The 22275-nt window shown below is 37.8% G+C and overlaps 1 protein-coding gene across 1 annotated transcript; it reads right to left on the reverse strand.

Moving 5' to 3' along the window:
• Positions 1-8768: 8768 nt before the first annotated feature.
• On the reverse strand, positions 8769-20110 carry perp (p53 apoptosis effector related to pmp22). The gene is made up of 3 exons (XM_010888737.5): positions 19734-20110; positions 12669-12809; positions 8769-10547 (listed from the first exon to the last, which is right to left on the reverse strand). The coding sequence occupies exons 1-3, from the start codon at positions 19936-19938 to the stop codon at positions 10336-10338; spliced, it is 558 nt and encodes a 185-aa protein (XP_010887039.1). The 5' UTR covers positions 19939-20110; the 3' UTR covers positions 8769-10335.
• Positions 20111-22275: the final 2165 nt, after the last annotated feature.

Consider the following 22275-nt stretch of genomic DNA (forward strand, 5'->3'; position numbering starts at 1 on the left):
TATATTTGGGGGCTGGTGCGAAGTCAGGGTTAGAATTAGCGTTATTCTAAAGAGTAATGTGTAGGGAAAGTAGTTAAGTTTAGGGTTAAGGTTAGATTTTGGGTGGCAAACGTTAGGGTTTGGTTATGGTTATGGATTAGGGAAGATAAGATTTTGAATGGGAATAACAATAGGGATTCCTAAAATGTGTTTCTGTATGTGTGTGCTCATACTGCAGAACCCATTTCCATTCAGTAACATCCCTTCATTTATTCATCCTGACATGGATTTTGTTCAATGTTAGTTAAAAAATTACATTATACTGCATTTTCTGTTCTTCATAGTTATTTTAACACTAGATTAGGGGCGGAGTGTTCTTGTGGAGACACATGGGTCTGTGCCAACGGGAAGTTCAACACTACCTACAAAAAAAAGAAATTCAGCTAAACCACCAATGCATTTCTAAAGTATATTAGTTCTCACACAAGTATAGTATTCATCTGTCTCAGGTCATTTTTGAAGGCTCTTTCTAACAACGGGTTTCTGAAGGTAAGCCCGCAAGGACTTTTAGTGCTTGAAAAGCAGGCAACCCCTTTCCCTTGAATCCACACTGTTGAGTCACAGCAGAAGGAAAGTCTTCATCAGAAGGTACCGCGCTCACAGAGGGGATATTTGTAGTAGGGCAGAGGTGACATTTCAGGAGTGCGTAGGAGGAGGAATGGTGTTTGCGTAGGGACTAGGTCAACCTATAGACATCAACTTGGCTGGCGTGGTGATCTGAAAATAATGTAGCATTGTAAAGTGTCTGGTACCTTGTTGTCGCAAATGGTCAAGAGTTAAATGAGATGTAATGTGAGGCCTATATAGCCGAGGGCTCCTGTTGAAATTCAGGAAGTTGAGCTGTGAGCTATGTTTTGCAATAGGAAGTGGGTGTATCTGTGTTGGTTAGCAACGCTAATCCTGTTATCTTGAAGAAAGTAAAACAAGTTGATCATGGTAACAACAATACCTAACAATATGTAATTTCTCTACCATTCTATGTATTTAGAGGCAGACACAGTACCCACACGGTGAATAACCTTAAGTACTCTGTTCAAAGTATTATTTTGAATCATGAACATGAGTCTGATCTATAGTATGAGTCATAGGGTGTTAACTACCAGACCAGATGGAACAGACGGTTTTAAGGCAGCCACCAGTTATCATATATATACTTGGTGCCACAATGTCTTCGTGATAAAAATTGATTATAATAGGTCAAAGGTCAAATACTTGCAGCTAACTAAGGCAGAGGTTCTAATGAAAATAGAACAGACTGAAATGAAAAATAGACAATAAGTGCTTGAATGTGTTTTCTTTGTTATTAATGGTGTATGAGCAGCATATAGTATTTGGATTTTCTTCACAAAAAGAAACCTTTGATCTGAATGCCATTTTCAGTCATTTTGGTGTAGTAAAATCCTTTTGGCAGGATTCTATAGGGCCTTCTAAAACCTTTCTGGATTTGAGATACAATTTTTTATATTGCGCAATTGCACATAATGTTTTTCTTTTGTGTGTGTTTTCATACATGTTAATATTTAGAAATGAAATGACATCCTCCATTTGTGAAAGGCATCACACATTGGACAGATTTACCTTTAGTTTTCTTAAAGGAGTCCAACGTTTTCATGCCCCCTTCAACCCAAGGACAAAGGTACGTACAACACTACTGAGTCAGGCTTGTCATTTTAAAGACTGGTTGGAAGTTTTGCAGTTTGTTTTGTTGAGTTTTGGATTATCATTTGCTCTATTTTTTTCAGCTTTTTCTGAACGTAAAGCTTTTCAATTTTTATTTAACATTGATTTAAACAAATAACATGATAATATACAGCAAATGTAACACTAAATATACAGTATGTGTATCCAAACTTACTCTTCAGTAAAATAAATAAAAAATATTTAACAGACGTGGGTCGGCTGTTGATTCTTATCGGAGCTGACATTTTCTAAGAGACAAACTGAAAGCTGCTCATGTGTAAATGAGGCACGAGGGAAAATTGGGGAAACCGGTGTGATTTGCATGCTGGTTTGAATGTGAGTCTGTCCTACAGATCAGAACAGTGGGCTGACTCATTCACTGCACATCTATTGCTGGACAGATCCCGTAAATCCAATGTCACCCTCTCGACTAACCCCATGCATCTTCACCTCAGGGGGTTGTCCCGAATGAAAGAATGTCTCCGAATAGACCTCTGTACTACCATTTCAGTCAATTTGAAGACACTCTTTAGGTGCACTATGCCTCTCGCCCAGGTCACTGAATTGAGGTTATGGACCTGGGTGGGAGGCTGGAGTAGGTTGGGGAACAGGTCCACATCAGACATTGAGAATGAAAGGCGTTAGGTTTTTGTTGTTAGTCCTGAAATGTCATGTTTAAAAATATATATTAACTACAGTGGATATATATAAAAGTCTACACACCCCTGTTAAAATGCCAGGTTATTGTGATGTAAAAGAATGAGACAAAGATAAATCATGTCAGAACATTTTTCACCTTTAATGTGACATATAATGTGAACAATTCAATTGAGAAACAATCTGAAATCTTTGAGAGAAAAAAACAAAAAAACTCACAATTACCTGGTTGCAGAAGTGTGCACACCCTTAAACTAATACTTTGTTGAAGCACCTTTTGAATTTATTACAGCACTCAGTCATTTTGAATTTATTACAGCACTCAGTCAATCCACAAAAGCATGGCTTCACCAGAAGAAGATTAAAGTTTTGGATCGGCCCAACCAGAGCCCATACCTGAATCCAATTGAAGAATGGGCAAATATTGCCATGTCAAAATGTGCCATGCTAATAGACTCCTACCCAAAATGACTGAGTGCTGTAATAAATTCAAAAGGTGCTTCAACAAAGTATTAGTTTAAGGGTGTGCACACTTCTGCAACCAGGTAATTGTGAGTTTTTTTGGGGGGTTTTCTCGAAGATTTCAGTTTGTTTCTCAGTTGAATTGTTCACATTATATGTCACATTACAGGTGGAAAATGTTCTGACATGATTTATCTTTGTCTCATTCTTTTACATCACAATAACCTGGCATTTTCACAGGGGTGTAGACTTTTTATATCCACTGTATATTATGCAGTGGCTCTCAAAAATATTCACCACCTTTGAATTTGTTGTGTTATGACATGAAATCAAGATTTAGTTATTTTCTGTTTTGAATTAATTTAAAACAATATGTAGATATTCATTTTGACTGTGACTTTTTTTGTGTTGATCAGGGCAAATAATCCTAATTAAATCCATTTTGATTTTATGTCATGACCAAAAAGGGTGAATACTTTTGAGCCACTTTATAAATGAATAAATAACAACATTTAATAATGACCATCCAGATTTGAAGACACTTTTGTTCTAATACAGTACCTTTCTTGCACTAATTGAAACTCATCTTATAAGTGAAACCAAAAGCAGGCATTATGCCATATCAGTTGTCTATCATAAAAATCAGGTAGAATCTGCACTAGGCATCTTTATGTGATCTTTCACTTCCTCTAAGGATAAAATTACACTTCTCTTCATAAAATGATGTCATAAAAAGTCTAGGGATTTGCCCACCTGGAATTATTTTTGATTGTTCTACTACTGTCCCCATCAAACTGAACACGTATTTATTTTTCAGTTCTAGTGTCTCATTGGGAGATTTTACATCGGGAGATTTTTTTATAGGTGATCTCTATCACATGTGATTTCTGCAAGTACTCTGGAATGCCCTGTAATTCGTAGTTTTGCAGAGTGAATCATCAATACTTTTACTTGAAATTCTAGTCTACATTTTGTCTGGAGATTAAGAGACATTAACAACTAAATGTGGACTGGGTTTGTCCTTACATTTCTTACAATGGCTTGTATCTTTCTTTGAGGAGCCCAAATAGGAGAGTTTTTGTCTTTGAGTCTCTCTCAAAAAATCCAGTCAGACAGGTCCACTGGGCTCAAATGCACCAGCTCATCTTTTGCATTAGCACACAATTGCATGGGATCAATCCAACCCTGACCAGCAACCATCTGTTAAAAAATCACTTTGAAAGAAAGAAACAACTGCTTCTGAGAGATTTTCTTTGAGTAGACCTACAACACTAATACCAAGTTGGTGAAGCTGCCATTGTGTGGCTTTTTTCATCAATCCCATCTAGTTTAGATGAAAGTATATCTTTTGGTAATATATTCACCTAAACCTAACCTAACAAAAAACGTTGAAGACTCTTTTCACATGTACAATGTGCACCCATTTCAAATGCTATTTCAATGACATCAGAATCTGTAAAACAATTGCAAAACAATGTAATTTCTCAGTGAAGAGTGACACCTAGTGGTATAGTTCTGAGTCGCATTTTAAGAGGAGTGGGGAGGTGATTCTTCAGATGACGAGGACAAACCCTGCATGCTTTATTAATACTATTTATTTCTGACAATGTGTAACTGAACCTGATTTTCACATGCTGAAGGTTCTAATTCCTTGGGTAACCACTAGTCATACTGAGTTACTGTATAACTCGGGGAGGAGAAGAATACTGTATAATTTTGGGGTGGGCAAACGAAGGGCCGAGGGCAATTCCATCCGGCCCACAGTAGGTAATGAAATAGTTTTGAGGGGAAGTAAAACGGGCGAGGACCTGTGGCCCCTGTAGCAGTCGTGTTTCTAATAGCTGAGGGTTTCCTTCCCCATTGTGGGGGTGAGACTGAAGATGTGGGTAATTGTGCACTTTATTAAAAACATAGTACACATGGTACACTAATACTAGATATCTTGAGAAACATTTTAAAAGATCAGTGGCAGTCTGGGAAGCCTGATATACTAGGATATTGGTCATTTTATAGAAATTGAAGAAAATGGGGTGAAGTTATTTCAGACAATATACAAAATGCCGTAATAATGTTATCAACGCATTTACTAAATAGTCGATACCCTGGTTGTTAAGAGCATTCGATACAAAAAAAATTATAAAGCGCACATGCTTATGATACACCTAGTATGTATGGTACATATGTGAAATATACAGTTGCAGCAAAAAAACGTCTCACCCTCTCACACTATTTAAAATTCATAAAAGAAACATATATTTCTTTGGCACCCAAGACCTAATATTTGATTCCATGTCCTTTGGCAAAGATAATTACATTAAAAAGGTTCTTGTAACCATCAGTAAGGTTCCTGGACTTTTCTTGGCCCATTCTTGAGCTGCAAACTGCTACAGGTCTCCAATGTTTTAAGGGTGCCTTAGCCCAGCCACAGATTTTTTGCTAAACATCACCAATTTTGTTTCATTGGTCCACATAACAAGTCCCCAGAAGGATCAAGGAATGCTTCATTTTTTCAGTCTCTCTTTATTGTCTCTCTTTCAACAGGTTGTCTTCCTGGCTTCTTACTATTTATCGATTCTTTTTTTTCACAACATGAGGTGTATTCAATGCCTTGACATTAAATAAGTATATATTTATTCACTCAGGTTCTCTTTACTGATTATTAGGTTTTATAAGGTATCGAGCGAAAGACGACAATCGGGTTTTCAAAGGGGGTCATTTGGTGTCGGTTGCTGTTCAGTAAAATGAAATAAGTAAACACTCAGGTTCTCTGTTTGGTTTTGGATGAAGATCGGAAAACAAGGAGGGACAAAAATATGCAAAAAAGTAGTATATATTTGAATAAGGGTCCAGATTGAAGTTACGTGATACCTGATAGGCATCCATATACAGACGTGCAGCCTAAGTCAACTGGTAAAATACAAACAAAACAAAGTCAACTCCTTTTCTTAGCACCGGTTTTGAACCACACCTTAATAGACACTTATAATTTATTTCTAGTTGCGACCACACTTCTGTCTACCAGAACAATGCAGTGTCTCCTTTCATTATGATCTAAACACTCCTGGAATTATCTCATATCTCTTTTATCTGCATGTTTGTATTTGATGTAATGCTATTGAATTACTCTACTGTTACTTGGATTTTAATGTCACTGTTACTGTACTAGTTAAGATCAAATGTCATTGCTTAATGAATGATGATGATATTCTGCAGAACAGCCTTACAGTAATTAGAAGGACACTTATATTTTACCGTTAAATGAAAAAAACCTAACAGGAAATTACTTTCCAAATGATTGTGAAGGTGTTTAATTCCGTAGACTTTTACATGAGGTAATTTACTCCGAAGCCCAAACAGTCATCTGGGGCTCATCTGTAGCAAGCCCAAATCCAACACTAATCTGGTGAAGCTTCTCACATGGCATGCTGAATAGGTGACACTTCTCAACCGTCTCCCAACCCAGTCACGCTGACAGACATTAAAGGTATGCTAGTACTGGGTGTAGTAGTACTGGGTGTGTATTCCTAATAAATTATGACTTGTATGTTAACGCAAAGGCAAGAGGGATTAACCAAAAGCAAAAGACAGACTCACTTGATTTATATACAGTAGTTGTATATTGCCATTTTTTTTTGCTGGACATGAAAAGCCTGGTTCACATTTAGAAGTTGTTAAAACTGCCTTTGTTTTACCAAAGTACTGTATCTTTTTTAATCGCGTGGATTACGCTATAGGAATTGCTGTGAGATTTTAAAAGACCAAACTGCAGAAGCATCAACTTATCCGCTTATCCAAAACACATGACGAGTTCACTGATTAAAAACATACAATAATATATGATTGCTTATTACATTTCTATGTAAAATATAGATACAAATAAAACATATCATTGCCCTTTAGTCTGTACCAGTCGCTCAAATATTGAACACAGGGTGCTTAAACTTTGTTTCACACAAATGTGTTGTACAAAGAACTTAAGGTTTTATGCCAACATTCAAATACCCTGGGGTCACAGCCAAGGATTTGACACTATTGCCAACAACCCAGGAGCAAATAAGGTCTGTGCCTTGCATAAGGGTATGTTGACTGACAGATCATCTCGGCTCAGGGTTTACAGTTGTGATCATAAATTTGCATACCCTGGCAGAAATTGTGAAATTTAGGCACTGATTTTGAAAATATGACTGATCATTCAAAAAATATGATTTTATTTAAGGATAGTGATCATATGAGGCCATTTATTATCACATTGTTTTTTGGCTCCTTTTAAAATCATAATGATAACAGACATCACCCGAATGACCCTGACCAAAAGTGTACATACCCTTGAAAATGTGGCCTTCTTACAGACTAACAAGGTGACACACACAGGTTACAATGGCAATTAAAGATGAATTTCCCTGCGTAACAAGGTAAGGGAACTTTATAAAGATGGAAAAGGATATAAAATGATATCCAAAGCCTTGCAAATGCCAGTCAGTACTGTTCAATAATTTATTAAGAAGTAGACAATTCTGGGATCTCTTGAAACAAGCAAAGTTCAGGTAGACCAAGAAAGATTTCAGCCAAAACTGCCAGAAGAATTGTTTGGGATACAAAGCAAAACCCACAGGCAACCTCAGGAGAAATACAGGCTGCTCTCGAAAAAGACAGTGTGGTTGTTTCAAGGAGCACAACATGACGATACTCTAACAAAAATTTGCTGTATTGTCGAGTGGCCAAAGCCTTTAAAATGCCACAAAAAAGCTTGGTTACAATATGCCCGAGAACACCTTGACATGACTCACAGCTTCTGGCACACTGTAATTTGGAGTGACAAGACCCAAATACAGCTTTATGGTCACAACCATAAGCGCTATGTTTGGAGAGGGGTCAACAAGGCCTATAGTGAATAGAATACCATCCCCACTGTGAAGCATGGTGGTGGGTCCCTGATGTTTTTGGGGGGTGTGAGCTCTAAAGTCATGGAGAATCTTGTGAAGATTGATGGTAAGATGAATGCAGCATGTTATCAGAAAATACTGGCAAACAATTTGCATTCCTCTACAAGAAGGGACACTCTTGGACTTTTCAGCACGACAATGACCCTAGGCACAAGGCCAAGTTGACCCTCCAGTGGTTACAGCAGAAAAAGGTGAAGGTTATGGAATGGCCATCACAGTCTCCTGACCTTAACGCTAGGCTATCTGCAGCCACTAATCATGCAATTGAATCATCAAATGAAGTCACCTCAATGCCAAGTACAAATTCATAGATTTTATTTAGATTTTTTGCAGTGCCCTCCACAGTTATAAGTAAAGCATTTTCTTCATATTTTGCCTCTATACTTCAAATGTTGTTTTTTATATTACTATGAGTTTAAATACTGTCTTAGTTTATATTTGAGGATATTTGTGTACATATTGGGTTCACCATTTAGAAATGAAAACACATTTTATACATAGTCCCCCTAATTCAAGAATTATGCAGATGGCATTGGCTTACACATTCCACACCTCTCGCCTGAGGATGTTCATGATCTCAGACAATTTCTTAAAATGTGTTATGTTGGGCATTCTGATGTAATTCACTATGGACATCTGGCCTACCAGACAGTTTGCGACTGCTGAGCACACCAGTGTTTTCCTTCTTTATAATGACATTCCAAAATGTAGTTTTTGTTAAGCCAAATGTTTTGCTACCTTGATTTTAATTGATACTGCTTAGTTCCTCTTGTTGACAGACATTAATTGCAGACTTCAAATGCAAAGCCAAGACTATAAAAGTGACAGCTGTCTTCCGTTTTCAAAAACAATGCAACAGAACACACCTGATCAAATCGGAAATAGCCCTAATGCCAACTGTCCCATTATTTTTGGTATCTTGAAATACAAACTATATATGCAGTGTTATTTCAAAATGGAGAAACTATGTACACAAAGACCATGAAATAAGTTGAGAATCTATACTTTATAGGAATTGTTTTATTTCAAATCCAAGCATTGAAATTATCAAGCAAAATTACTGAGTGAAATCCTAACTATCCCAATAATTAAAAAAGGGCATGATGTTAGGTTCTGTCAACTACCGAACTATAGCTAACAACACCATTTAGGACACACAACCATAGCAGTCTAAAGATATAACACATTGAAAAAATATGTATTGCATAAAAAGACACTGCTGAAAACTCTACTACTAAAACAAAAGATGGTTCCCAGAATCTATATGCTAACGCCTATTAACATGATTTTTCATTGAAACTGATACATGACTTGAGGAATTGAGTCCATAGAAATTCCTGTTCAATATTTCAACCACACATTCAGCAATTAGGAAATATAAAGGCACGCCGGAATATGACATTGCATGACTAGTCTTCTGTACCAGACTTAAAGGGATCTCTTGATGCTGCTGAATTGGACTAAAATGTATTAAAATACTGTATTAGCTGTACCATTACAGCTCTGTGGCTGAGTGCTGCATGCCATTTACCTCAAACAGCACATGCAATGACATGAAACATTTTGAATTCATGTTCTTTTCAAAAATGTGGCATTAAAAATACAATACAATAAGTCACATACCCATTGATATTCAAACAAAAAGACATGAACAACTCAATTCAAGTGACTAAATCTTTGAAAAGCAACATCCGAAAAAACATCTAACAGTGTTTCCCAATCCTGGTCCTCGGGACCCAAAGGGTTGCACGTTTTTGTTTTTGCCATAGCACTCACACACCTTTTTAAAATGCTGCCCTACCACTTATACATTTGAGTGACATAATCAACCTATTATCAGGTTTTTAATCTGAATCGGGTGTGTGAGTGCTAGGGCAAAAACAAAACATGTACCCCTTTGGGTCCTGTGGTCCAGGATTGGGAAACACTGATTAACAGACCATAAAACAATCCTGCCGTCAAAAACAAAGATTGTGTGTAGTCCCTCTAACCCAGCTGGTTACAACACTATTATTGTTATTTTAAGTACACTTTGGTGATTTTGCCTTTAACCAATTTACAAAGGGAAAGTATGCTAACGAGGAATATGCCAACTGTATGTACACTGTACAATAATGAATTTCAGTCGCAGAGTAGTATTCCCAAACAAACGTTAAACACAGAACGTTATAAAAATGGGGGAAACCAAGCCATGAGGACAGCCATGCATTGGTCACCCAAATCTAAATGGTGGAAAGCATAAGGGTCAGACAAAGGGCATAGGAACGAGATACACAATCCACATCTTGCAACAGAGAAGTTGTGGCATTCAGCATGTTCACAAATGACAAAATGTGATGTCTGAGTTTCAGCATCATCTGAGGGAACAGAGTTGCTTCTGTCTGCCTTGGGTCGTCCTCAATAGTCTAAAGTAAGGGTTCCTTTCCTCGCATCCTTCATCGGCACTCATACAAAAGAACCAACCACACTGCGTTTTAATCAGTGCGGATGAAGGGTGTGTGACGGAAAAGGAAGAAACTTCAGACTACTGAGCGTGGGCACGTGTGCGGTTCCTCTAGGCTGAGCTGTAGATGTATTTGGTTTTGGCGAGGCCCGTCAGCTCGTCCTCGTAGCGCGGCAGGCAGCAGAAGAGGATCCCGCAGCCGATGGCGAGGATGGTGGCCCCCCAGCCAAAGCCATAGGCCCAGGTGTAGTCGTAGTGGCCCTCGAAGATCTGGTCGTTGAAATTGACGGGGTAGATGATGAGAGCGATGAACTGAATGATCACTGTGGGGAGAAAAGACGGTTTTACTCAGAGGTCGACTATTCCAAACAGGAGGTGACGGAGCGTGTGGAACAGTGACGCATGAGTGTGAAAGTCGACGAACTTGCAAGTGAGTGTGTGAAATTGTTTCGTACATTGGTATCAGGATGGGGGGGGGTGCGCATGCAGATAATACCAACGTATGCATCTCTGTATCCTACAATTAAACTATTTGTTTGAGCACTAATTTCCCTGACTAAGCAAAACAATTTTTTCCCGTCTTTTACTTCAGCAACACATTTTTAGCAACATGCTTTGAGCACTAATTTCTTCTAAACACAATAGAAAAATCACAGTAATCAATCACAATACACACATATCAATTGATTATCTCGACAATATGGTATCTCAAGGTTCCAGGCCCTGCCTTCACTAATTTCTCATAGACCTTCACTAATTTCTCATAGATTTAAAAACTAAACATGGTATCATAGTTGGGTATCGTGAAACGGCATGCATGACTTCACATGGGGTATTAGTTCCGGTACATTGGACAAATCAGATTTCCGTAGGTGCCAACATTTGGATTTCAGAAGACGTGACATCTGGCCCAGAGACTGCATGGTCATTATCAAAGGGTGTAGCTATTTGTTCCTTTTCCAGTCTCTTAACAAACATGGACCCAGATCTTAACCAAGTATCGGACTAATGAAACCAGACTTCAGTTCTATGCAAGGAGATTGGTTATTAAAATGTTTCACATTATTAAAGTAAAGATTATTCTCAAACATAGTGGGTTTTACTCTGCAGTTTGAGGGTTTAGAATAAAACATCCACTACAGATTGTCATTTAAAAGTTAGCCAACTAACATACCCAAAGAAATCTGGAAAAGGGTATTGTTGAGTAAAGTTGAAAAAAATACAATTGCCAAAAGTGGGTTTAAACAATGCATTACATTGGACCGGGCGGCTGTTACAACTACTGTTACAACCTCACCAAAATGTCTAAAGTTACTTATTATCCAGTCCAAATTACATGTACATGTACTAACTAAATAATACACTGGAAAAACATTCCCATGAGGGGACTATGTATCAGCTTCAAATTCAGACAGTTTGGTGATTCAGCTATGTCTCAGGGACATAATAATAATAAAATTATTATTGACTGTGTAGCTTGTCTTTCCCCCTAGGCAGAGGCTGGGCTATCAGGTTTCACACTGGGGTAGCAGCTACCTAGGGGGGGTGGGGCAGGTGCCGAGGCGAGTGAGTGGCAATTCTCAACGCCCTATGATCTCACTATCTGGCTGTGACTGGCTGAGACTGAACATTCTCCCAGCTCCCATGGCAACACCATACCAGAGCCCTTCCCTGAACCTTAGAGCACAGCAATGAGACAAACAACTCCCACTCCCTCTTGTCACTGGCAATGGTTCAAACCAGACAAAAACTAGCTTTAGGACTCCCCACCCAACTCCACAGTAGCTATGGTTGCTATGCTACTTCATGAGCACTCTCAGGACAATATAAAGCCCTAATGTGTCTAAGAGTCCTTGTAATTTGAGGTTCAAAGCCTGAATCCCCTCTTCTATCAGACAAAGGCAATGTCGTTGGAATTTTTCACTTACGCTTGTCTTTAATAACTAACCTGTCCTCCACTAGCCGAGACACCAGAAGAATTAAAACAAGAGGTTTTTCCTGAAATAGCTTAAAGCCTTTTTATTATGATTAGCATTTACTTCAGCATTTACTTCAGTTTTCTGTTTTAGGATACTTTCAGTCTATGGGAAACAATTAAGTGAAAAATTTGTATTTCACCTTCAAGCTATCCCCATGAATCAAGTAATAATCTTGTAGTCCAAGTGGATCCACACATTCTGTGTGAACTAGTTGAAAGGTGAAATTAGATGGTTATTGAGGTATTGCACTTGCAATGCTATTTCTGTCCTTCTTGCGGAGTTATGACATCCTTTTGTGATATGTGCAATTATGCTCCATTAAAACTGATAATATCCAAAGTGTGTATAATGGCAATAAGGATGTTTGTTTTTTTCTGTAGCAAATTTGAATCAAAGTGGCATCCTTATCCAGGACTTATCTAAACCCTGACCCACAGAAAGGTATAGAAGTGATTTGGATCTTACCAACAACAAAGAGCAGGACACCAATGACTGGAAGAAGGGTTATGTTGAGGGTACAGCAGAGAGCAATACAGGAAATGATGAAGGTGATGATGAGGATGATGAGTCCGATGATCATCAGAGCTGCTACGGCCTTCGCCCAGGCTGAAAAGACATCAACACACAGAGTTTAGCATACATAGAAAAGACTCAGGCTAAACATAGCTCTGGACAGACTGTTGTGCTGGTCAATACGCTATGGAGCTGAAATGAAATGCATTTTGGAATTGGAAGGATATAGGGTTAAGATCCATTGGAGTGACATTAGCACACCTCACACATATTGGATACCACTATAATTCACACAATCTTCAAACAAAGCCTTCCATTTAGAAATTTGTTGAACAGTTGCAATAAATGGAAATATTGTAACTGCTTTTACGTGACATCATTGAACAACTACCCCCTTTTTTTAACTAACTTTTTGGAATCGGATCATTTGGGAAAATGTCTTTGGGTTATACGAAACATGAACGGAAAAAAAGATCTCTCTAAACAGGGCAGCCTGTGAGAACACAGCCAAATTCTTGACAGTATGTCAGGCTGAATAAAGGGTGTGGAACTTTTCTGGTTTTACCCTACCACACCCAGCTTTACCACAACCACAGAGGGGATAACAAAATAAAGATGTGTAAAAGAAGTGTTATCAGTACATATTCACTAAGTTTAAACACTGCCCATGCAATCCTGAAAGTAGTATTAATCACATCTGTAAAGATTTCTACACTATAAAACGTTTTTTTAATGTATTGTATAGTAAGTCAGGAAACGGTGGCTTTTCAAGGTGCTCTGGATAGACATTGATTGCATTAATGATGCTCTAGCAACTAGCATGATGTCACAGAAGGAACATCTTTTACAGGAAATGAACATTGCCAAGGACAACAGCAGCTATTGTGTTCAGAGACATGTCACACCTGTAACTGCAGGTACATTATTAACTGGAATGGTTTGCATGCACATGCAGTGCTCACACCTTGAATTATTCACTCGGATTCTGACTGATGAACTGACAGGTATACTACACCTGAGCCTCAGGCACTGCAGTCATGCATTTACTTGTTTCTAACAGACAATACGGAGCTTGCTAATACAGCTTACTGAAACAGAGTGGAGAGAATCATTCACAACTTAAACAAGGTTACAAAGACTTGCTGCCAGTTAAAGAAATGTGTTCTTGTGTTCAGAAAATGTACAAAAAAATAACATGTAATAACACACACACACACCTCCATGTTTTAGAACTGTGTGTGTGTCCTTTGTTGGTTGTATTTTTTAAATCAGTAATGTCTAAATGTTAATGTTTCATTAAATGGCAAGTATAATGTTTTTAACCCCGGTAATGTTGGTGTCAGCTAATGCAGCTGAAAAATGAATATACAGCTCTAGAAAAGATTAAGAGACCACTGCACCTTTTTCTTTCCTTTCCAGAAAAGTCAAAAGGGAAGATTTTGAGTGTGGAACAGGAGGGTTAAAAGACCACTGCAAATTGAAAACTTTGGTTCCTCACTCAACTTTTTTGGACAGGAAAGAATAAGGTGCAGGTGTTCTTAATTTTTTCCAGAGCTGTATATATATATTATAGTGAGTGTGGTATAACCTGAAAAGGATATTTATATGTTTGTGTTAGCTAGCTTGTAAATGTATTTCAAACTGATTAACAGAGCTTCTGATACAAATACTTACCATACCTTTCTTGGGTCTTCCAAAAACCAGTAAAATAAAAAAGTAAAATGAAAGACAATGACTAAGCAGTGTTGCTGGTTAGAAAAAGTATGAGTCTGAATCCAAAGGGATAAAACGGTCACAAGATATGTTACGTTTGAATTATTTTGTAATGTATCAAGTTCAGACGTCATCTACGGCAATTACATACAGATGTAGAATTCAGGAGCATTTGGGACTATAATTAAATTACGCCCAATGTATGTGCTGTCATTCAAGGCCCTTGACTGTGAGGGCGGTTGCCTTTGCCAGCCCGCCACTGAAGCAGTAGTCTGTATCTACAGACTAACTATCTACTAAGACTCACCCTAACCTTAAACCTCAACCTAAACCTAACATTGATTGTAATTACTTTTGGATTACTTCAATTAAACAAATAGGTGTGTGAAATAATTATGACACGCTGCATGTTTAAGTTAATTTAATGTTTTAAAAACATTGTTATTTGAACCAAAATAAGAATTGTGTGCCTCAGTTGTACGTGATCATCATTCGCGCAAAGGTGGTTCGCAGGCATAACCGGATTAATGACGGATTAAGCAGTTGCACCGAAGAACTTCGACAGGAATTGTTTAATAGATTAGGAAATAGCTGTAACATGGCGCTGCCTTCAAGATAAAACATTATATGGAATTTGACACGACATTTGAGGAGAAAAAATGTGGTGGGAAAGACTCTGCCAAAGGATGATTATTTGATTTTGACACAGCCACATAAACTCTGTTCATACAGGTAGCCTATGTGATTCTGCTAGCTTTGCATCTCTGAATAGTGTTCATTGGTTATCATTTGCTGACTGACATCACAGTTTGTTTATTTGCGTTTTGAAAATCCATCACTGGTGGCCCTAATAATTGCAGCCGCGCGGGTAAATCTTATTTCTATGCGGGTGTTCACGATTGCAAACATGCATTTGAGCGCCTGGGGTTTCTGCAACATTTTGACAATGTTGTTGGATGGGGAGCAAAACATCAGACTACTGCGAAAAGCTACGGATATCCAACCTGGTCTCAGAATGATGATAGACTATTTTACGCACATTTTAGGCAGGGGATTTCGTAAAAGATATACTACGTGCAGTAAAATAAAGTTTAAAAAAATTTAAAAAAAGAGTAACCGGCAACCTTCCGCATCTAACACAGGCGCGCTACCCACTGCTCCACTGGGGAATCTGTAACTAGTCCTGGCGAGTGGTGTTGTCACAACATAAGTTTGAAGTGTTTTTCTTTGTAATCCTAATCCAAACCATAACTCTAACCTTAACCCTAGTGCTGTGATAGCTAACCTTAACCCAAACCCTAACCTGAACCCCAGAGCTGTGAGAAGTAACTTTAAACTAACCTTTTGTTTCCTAACTGTAGCCCAAACCTTAACCTTAACCCTGGTGCTCTGAGATCTAACCTTAACTCTAACCCCAGTGCTGTGAGATCTAACCTTAACTGTAACCCCAGTGCTCTGATGCCTATTGTCAACGTAACGTTGACGATAAAACGGTCATAAGATGTTACGTTTGAATAATTTCGTAATGTATCATGTTTTGGTGGCACATTGTAATGTAACGTTATGTCACATATCATACAAAATCCATGGATTTTTGTAAAACGGTCTACGTAGGTTCCTGAGACCAGGTTGGGATATCTTCATTTTTATATACAACAATGTCAACTCTTTTCGCATGATTGCCATTTATGTTTCAACAATGTTTTGAAGCAATTAAAAAACATGAATAAAACAAAATAGGCTTATGCATCATTAGATTTTGGGTCATGTTCAGATAAAAAGTCAGATTCTGGAAGATTGAGCATTATTGGATTAATTGGAATGACTTAATATCTGACAGACCTTTAGCGTGTAGAGATGTACCCCAATCATATTCAAGTAGAAGCAGTACACAACCCATAAGGTAAAATGCAAATTACGTTTTTGGTCAGCAATGTAAACTAACACTTACTGATCCCGCAAAAGTTGTTCAATTGGTTATAGTTTATTCCTATTTTTTTCCCCCAATGCCTATGAAGTAATCAGATTACTGACTGAGTAATTCAAAAGTTACGTTACCGATTACAAATGTGGACAGGTAACCTGTAACTGTAACAGATTACATTTAAAAAGTAACCTACACAACCCTGCCTACAAATTACACAGAAACGCTAAACCCTTTACAATGCAGTTAAAGTGACTAATAGACTTCGTAGAAATACTAAAACAATGTTTATAAAACCGCAAATAATGTTAGATACTGAGGAAATGGAAAGTCTTCCACAGGTTTTATTTCGAAAGAAACAAATCCCATCCCACCATTAACTCAGCATGACATCAATTCCAGAGAATCAATCCATGCCCTCCCCACACACAGGGATTAGTCAGTGGATTGGACAACATCCTGTGGAGGTTTAATTGCAACAGATGAGGGTTCCAGGCTAAAACAAATACTAGTTCACCTGGATGGCCAAATTAACTCCCTTGTCCATTGTTTAAAAGTCTTCCTAGAAGCACCATATACACAGCGCAATAACAAGGATTATTAACTGCTGTGCGGTTTGAATATTTATTGCTGATTTACTGACAGCTGTGGAATATCAGACAGTAAACCATGTCACGAGCGAATTAGCATGTACGTTATAATTACATTTCCAACTAGTTTGTACAGCAATGCCTTTGGGGTTTGTGCATATAGCCAACACACCACAGTTACGGCCTCTATCCAGGCACATACAGTGCCTATAGAAATTATAAACCCCAATGAACTTTCAGGTTGTTTTGTCAGTGCCTGAGTTTCATTTCAATTCAATCAGCAAAATGTGTTCAGACTAATGCCGCAAAGACAGGTTTCGCATTTTATCGCTGTACGGAATCTCCCACACAAAGAATATACGGGCAGTACCGCACCTTCATCCCTTTCAGAATGCAACTATTGACGATAAATGGTAAACTAGTTCCTACCATATTGGTTTGAATGCTTTGCCTCGTCGACTCATTGCAAAGGGAACTAATTTCAAAAAATGTCAAAGCACGCGGTAGACAGCACTACCCAGCCCAATCAGGCAACTTCACTGTAGCGGTGTAGAATGCCCTCATTGAAAGGAAGGCAATAATTATTTTGTAAAATAAAATAGACTGCCATTTGATTGATTTCTAGAGTCTATACTAATCAACTAGTCGAACATTTAAACAAATAGTCGACTGAATGGGATCAGTCCTAGTGTTCAGAATGTACCAGAAGTCTGTCTTTTTGATTGTCCTAAAAGCCAGAAGCATATTCATGGCATCTCTGGCACAACAGCTTATCCGGCAGTTGGTTTATAGCAGGACCTGTCCAGTTTGTTTGATGCTATCATCACTTCTAAAAATAGTTCGGAGAACTTGACGGAGAATGTTATCTTGACATAAATGAATCCTGCATGTTAAAACCCATATCCAAATGCAACTCTATTGTATCTGTAGAATAGTAGTTTTCATTCAATTCTGTTTGGTTGCAATCTAGCTCTTCAGGTTTCACAGTTCTGTCATGAAAAGGACACACACGTTTGTATGGCTGTCCTCATGGGGACCAGAAAATAGAAATTGCATGCTCCCTTTCCCTAATCTTAACCCTAAACCTAACTATAACACTTACCCTAATGTAAACCTAACCTTAACCTCAATAAAGTAACATTTATGCCTATACTTTATCTAGATGTAATGCCTAACCTTAACCAACAATGCCGGAACCTTAAAGAAACCCCAATTCTAACTCTAAAATGAATTGTAAGTTTGACCCTAAACCCTGAGCCAGAAATTGTCTTTTGCAAAAAGGTCCACATGAGTCAAATATTTTCTGGTTTTACTATACTCATGGACACACACACACTTTTTTTTTTTACATATTTGGACACATGGATATTTGATTTTCATTTCAACAATAGACAGATAAAAGGTAACCCTAAGGCATTTTAACAAATAACCCTGAAAAAATACACTTAAACTCCATACGCATCATCTCATCCAATGGCTTAAACTAAAAGCTGAAACACACGGCAATTATTAGATAATAATTTGGAGGCTTTGAGTCTTACCTAAAGGATCAGAAATTTGGTTTTGAATTAACCATTCAGATGGATAGTAACAGGTCATAAGAAGTTTAAAAGAGCTCTCGAAGTTCCTCAAAAGAAACACTGATAATGCCAAGATGGATTACAAAGTATTTTCTAAGCATTACGAAGTCAATTCATAAGCATTCTGAAGTCAATTCATAAACTGGTGCATCTACAGAACATTTCAGACCAATGGCAATCCATCAAGGACTTTCCCATCAAACTGAACCTAAGAGCTGACCAAAATATGCTTAAAGAACCCCAGGGTAACGTCAAGCAATGTCAAAGTGCATTTCTCAATTATTACAGGGACTGCAAAAAAGCTACCCTTAAAACAAAATTTTTTGCGCTCAGATTTCCCAGACACAAAATGGTTGTTTTAAGTTGAAAACGAAAGTTGTTTAACTGAAATGAAAATGTTGTTGAAAACATTTAAGGAATATTAATCCAGTAGAATCCCATATCTACTGAAAAAATGGTGGATGGGAACTTTTTTCTGTTGGGCTGTTTTGCTGCCTCACGTCCTTGCAATCAATGAGTCAAGATTGAATGTTCACATTACCAGAGAATGGAATTTATAGCCACCAAACAAAACACTGAAACTAAACCTAAAATAGATCCTGCTATACGACAATGATCCAAAACACGAGTATATCCACAATAGAGGTCCCAAAATAAGAAATGGAGGGTTATGGAATGGCTGAGTCCATGCCCAAATCTTAACAGAAAATGCTGAGGAGGGTGTGACGTGGGCCATACAAGCAAGAAAGAACCCAAACAACACACCGATGAAGCAGTTCTGTAAGGAAGAGTGGGCTAAAATGTCACCAGTCAGTGTAGGAGACTAATAAACAATGTCAGGAACGGTTATATAAGCCAAAGGGAACAACACCAACTAAGCTGTGTGTACATATACTTTCCACACAAAGAAATAACAGCTTGGGTGATTTTTGTTAAAGGAGTAATTGGAGTCTACTTTTTCAGCGTTATTAGTTGTTTGCTTTGCCAATACTTTGCCAACAATGTGAAGACAACTTTTCAGGGGCTGTGAAACTAATGCAGTACATTACTGGCATCTTGATTAGCCTCAAACTTAGCAAAGTCTCTTTGAATATGCCATTGTACAGTGTACTACGAAATAGCATAAAAAGGCCTAAAAATTGCCTTACTTTCCTGCCCCCTGTGTTTAGGGGTGTAGAGTAAATATGTATGTTTTCGTTGATATACTTACAGAATTCCATTAGCGATTTGCATTCCCAGTGGTCATTCCGGCCTCGACATTGACTCCACATGCTTGCGTAGTGTGACTTCGCGTCCTCATCCTCAACCCATCCAGATTTAGCGGCAATGGCAATAATGTCAAATATAATCGCAAAAAGCAATAGAAGTGGTAGGATCCACCTGCATCTTGGATACGCAATTCCACAGCGAAACATACTCGACAAAGATCAGGCAGCGGATAGAAGTGTTCAGAGTCGGGCGTCCAGATAGCGTCTGGATTTGTGTACACCTTTTTCACTGATCAAATCTAACAACCACACCCGAGTTTGCAACGTAATAAGTGCGCAGAAAACCTGTTCAAAAACCAGTAAGTCTAGGCATTAGGCAAGTCTTGTGGGCTTGTCCAAAGGGCGAGAGTGAACCCAACCCGCATCTCAAGCCCAACCCGTTTCATATTACGCAGGGCACTTTAACTCTCTCACTGCCACACAGCGGCTATAAAATATATCAGCCACTCACCGTACAGGCTCGCTGACACTCGTAGGCCTTAATGGCGTATTCATTCCCCCAAACCAAAGTTTTAGTTGCGAAACGTTTTTGTTGAACATCATTTCTATTGAACAAATTCAGGTATGTTCCTTCCCGATTTGTAAATACATTAAAATAGTTGAAACAAAGTGGTAATTATGAATTATGATCAAGATCAAATATAATATAAAATCTATTAGTGTGGTAAAGGGCATAGAACGAAATTCTGGGCCCTGTACATATAAAATCTAAACCAGTTACCACGCATTTAGCAAATATTTTTTTTGGTGGGGTGGTATATGTGAGCACTGAGGCATGAGTAGGTGTGGTATATGATCAATATACCACGACCATTTGCTGTGCTTATCCACAGCCCATCTTAGAGTGCCTGGACAAAGTGCTCAACCGTGGTCCATTGGCAATAAATCACAAATCTGAGATGCCTTTGCTCTAATATAACCAGTTGCCAACGCAATTAGAGCACTAAAAAGGGATGTGATGTCATACACTGGGTCTATGGTCTCAAATACTATGGCTTCAATCCAATCAGTATTCAGGATTCAAACCACCTGGTTTATAAGTTCTCATATACTGTGGCATTTAACCAATCAGCGATCAATGTTCGAACTAGGCAGTTTATAATAATGTATAGCCTAATAATCTATTTTATATGGTTTTGCATTTATGTAATTTACCTGTTGCGTTTATACATAGTTACAAACATGAATCTTGTCAATTAGGCTAGGCTACACTCAATTATATGTAATGTGTTAAGAGAATAGACTAATGCAGATGCAATTGTATCCAAATTATAAAGGAAATGTCTAGTGTTTTTACACAATGTTCTATTCTATTGAATATAACCCAATTACAAATGTCACGTCTTGTCTTGGGTGTATTCATTGCGCAAAACATTGTATTCGCAACACATTTCGTCAAACAAAAAGAAGCAGGGAGGAATCTATGGAGTTACTTTTGTTTCAATAAGAACAAACAAAGTATTAGTATTGCAAACAAAATAATTAATATTGAAAGCAAAACATCAACTAAAAAGTATTGAGATAAAAAAAAATAGATTGCAAATTAAATCTTCTGAAAGATACATTAGCCTGTTACAAGAAGACATGCTAATGTGTATGGAACTTAAGTTCGGTTTCTGCAAGTTAAACATATACACCCAATCTTTCTGATACAAATTGCTAGTTGTTTATTTGTTACTCTATGCATACTATGAAAAGTTGCTTTATCAAATTCCATATAGATTGTATTCACTGAACAATCATCTCATGCACCTATGTTAGATATCTAACAAGCTTAGATGAAGCTGGCTAGAAAGCTGATACAAACAAATGACAGCGTGTTATAATTTAGCTAGTTACCTGTGGAACAGAACTAATCCAAAATCATAATGTAAACTTAGCTATGCAGTATGGCCAGTATGTGTTAATTTAAGTTATAAACATTTTAATAGGCACAGCAGACAACATTCGTCAAGTAAATCTGTGGTAAAACAGCTTACCATGGGCATACTGAGTCTTGAAATAAGTGCTTTATTAGTTGATTGATTTGTCATGTCATGGCAACCGATCTGCACAACTAACCATTACATTATCTTCAAATGTTACATTAAACCTCATTATTAATGTAACTTTCACACACACACAAGGTTATTCCTACAGTATACCTGGAGATCCATGATTGAGACTTTCCTACAGGTAACACAGTTCTTGTGTTCATGAAAAAAGCAACTAAGTGTTCGAGTAGGCTTCCTCAATAATAGTTTCCAACACTTATGTATTTAACCAGGAAAGGCTCATTGAGATTAAAAATCTATTTTTAAGGAGCATCCTTGCCAAGATAGGCAGCAGCAAGTTTAAGCGTTATTTAAGAATAACAAATAGACAACATAAAACAAATACAGGTGCTGGTCATAAAATTTGAATATCATCAAAAAGTTGATTTATTTCAGTAATTCTATTCAAAAAGTGAAAATTGTAAAATGTATACATTCATTCCACACAGAC

The sequence above is a fragment of the Esox lucius genome, chromosome 5 (genome assembly GCF_011004845.1).
Source record: "Esox lucius isolate fEsoLuc1 chromosome 5, fEsoLuc1.pri, whole genome shotgun sequence".
Lineage (NCBI taxonomy): Eukaryota > Metazoa > Chordata > Actinopteri > Esociformes > Esocidae > Esox > Esox lucius.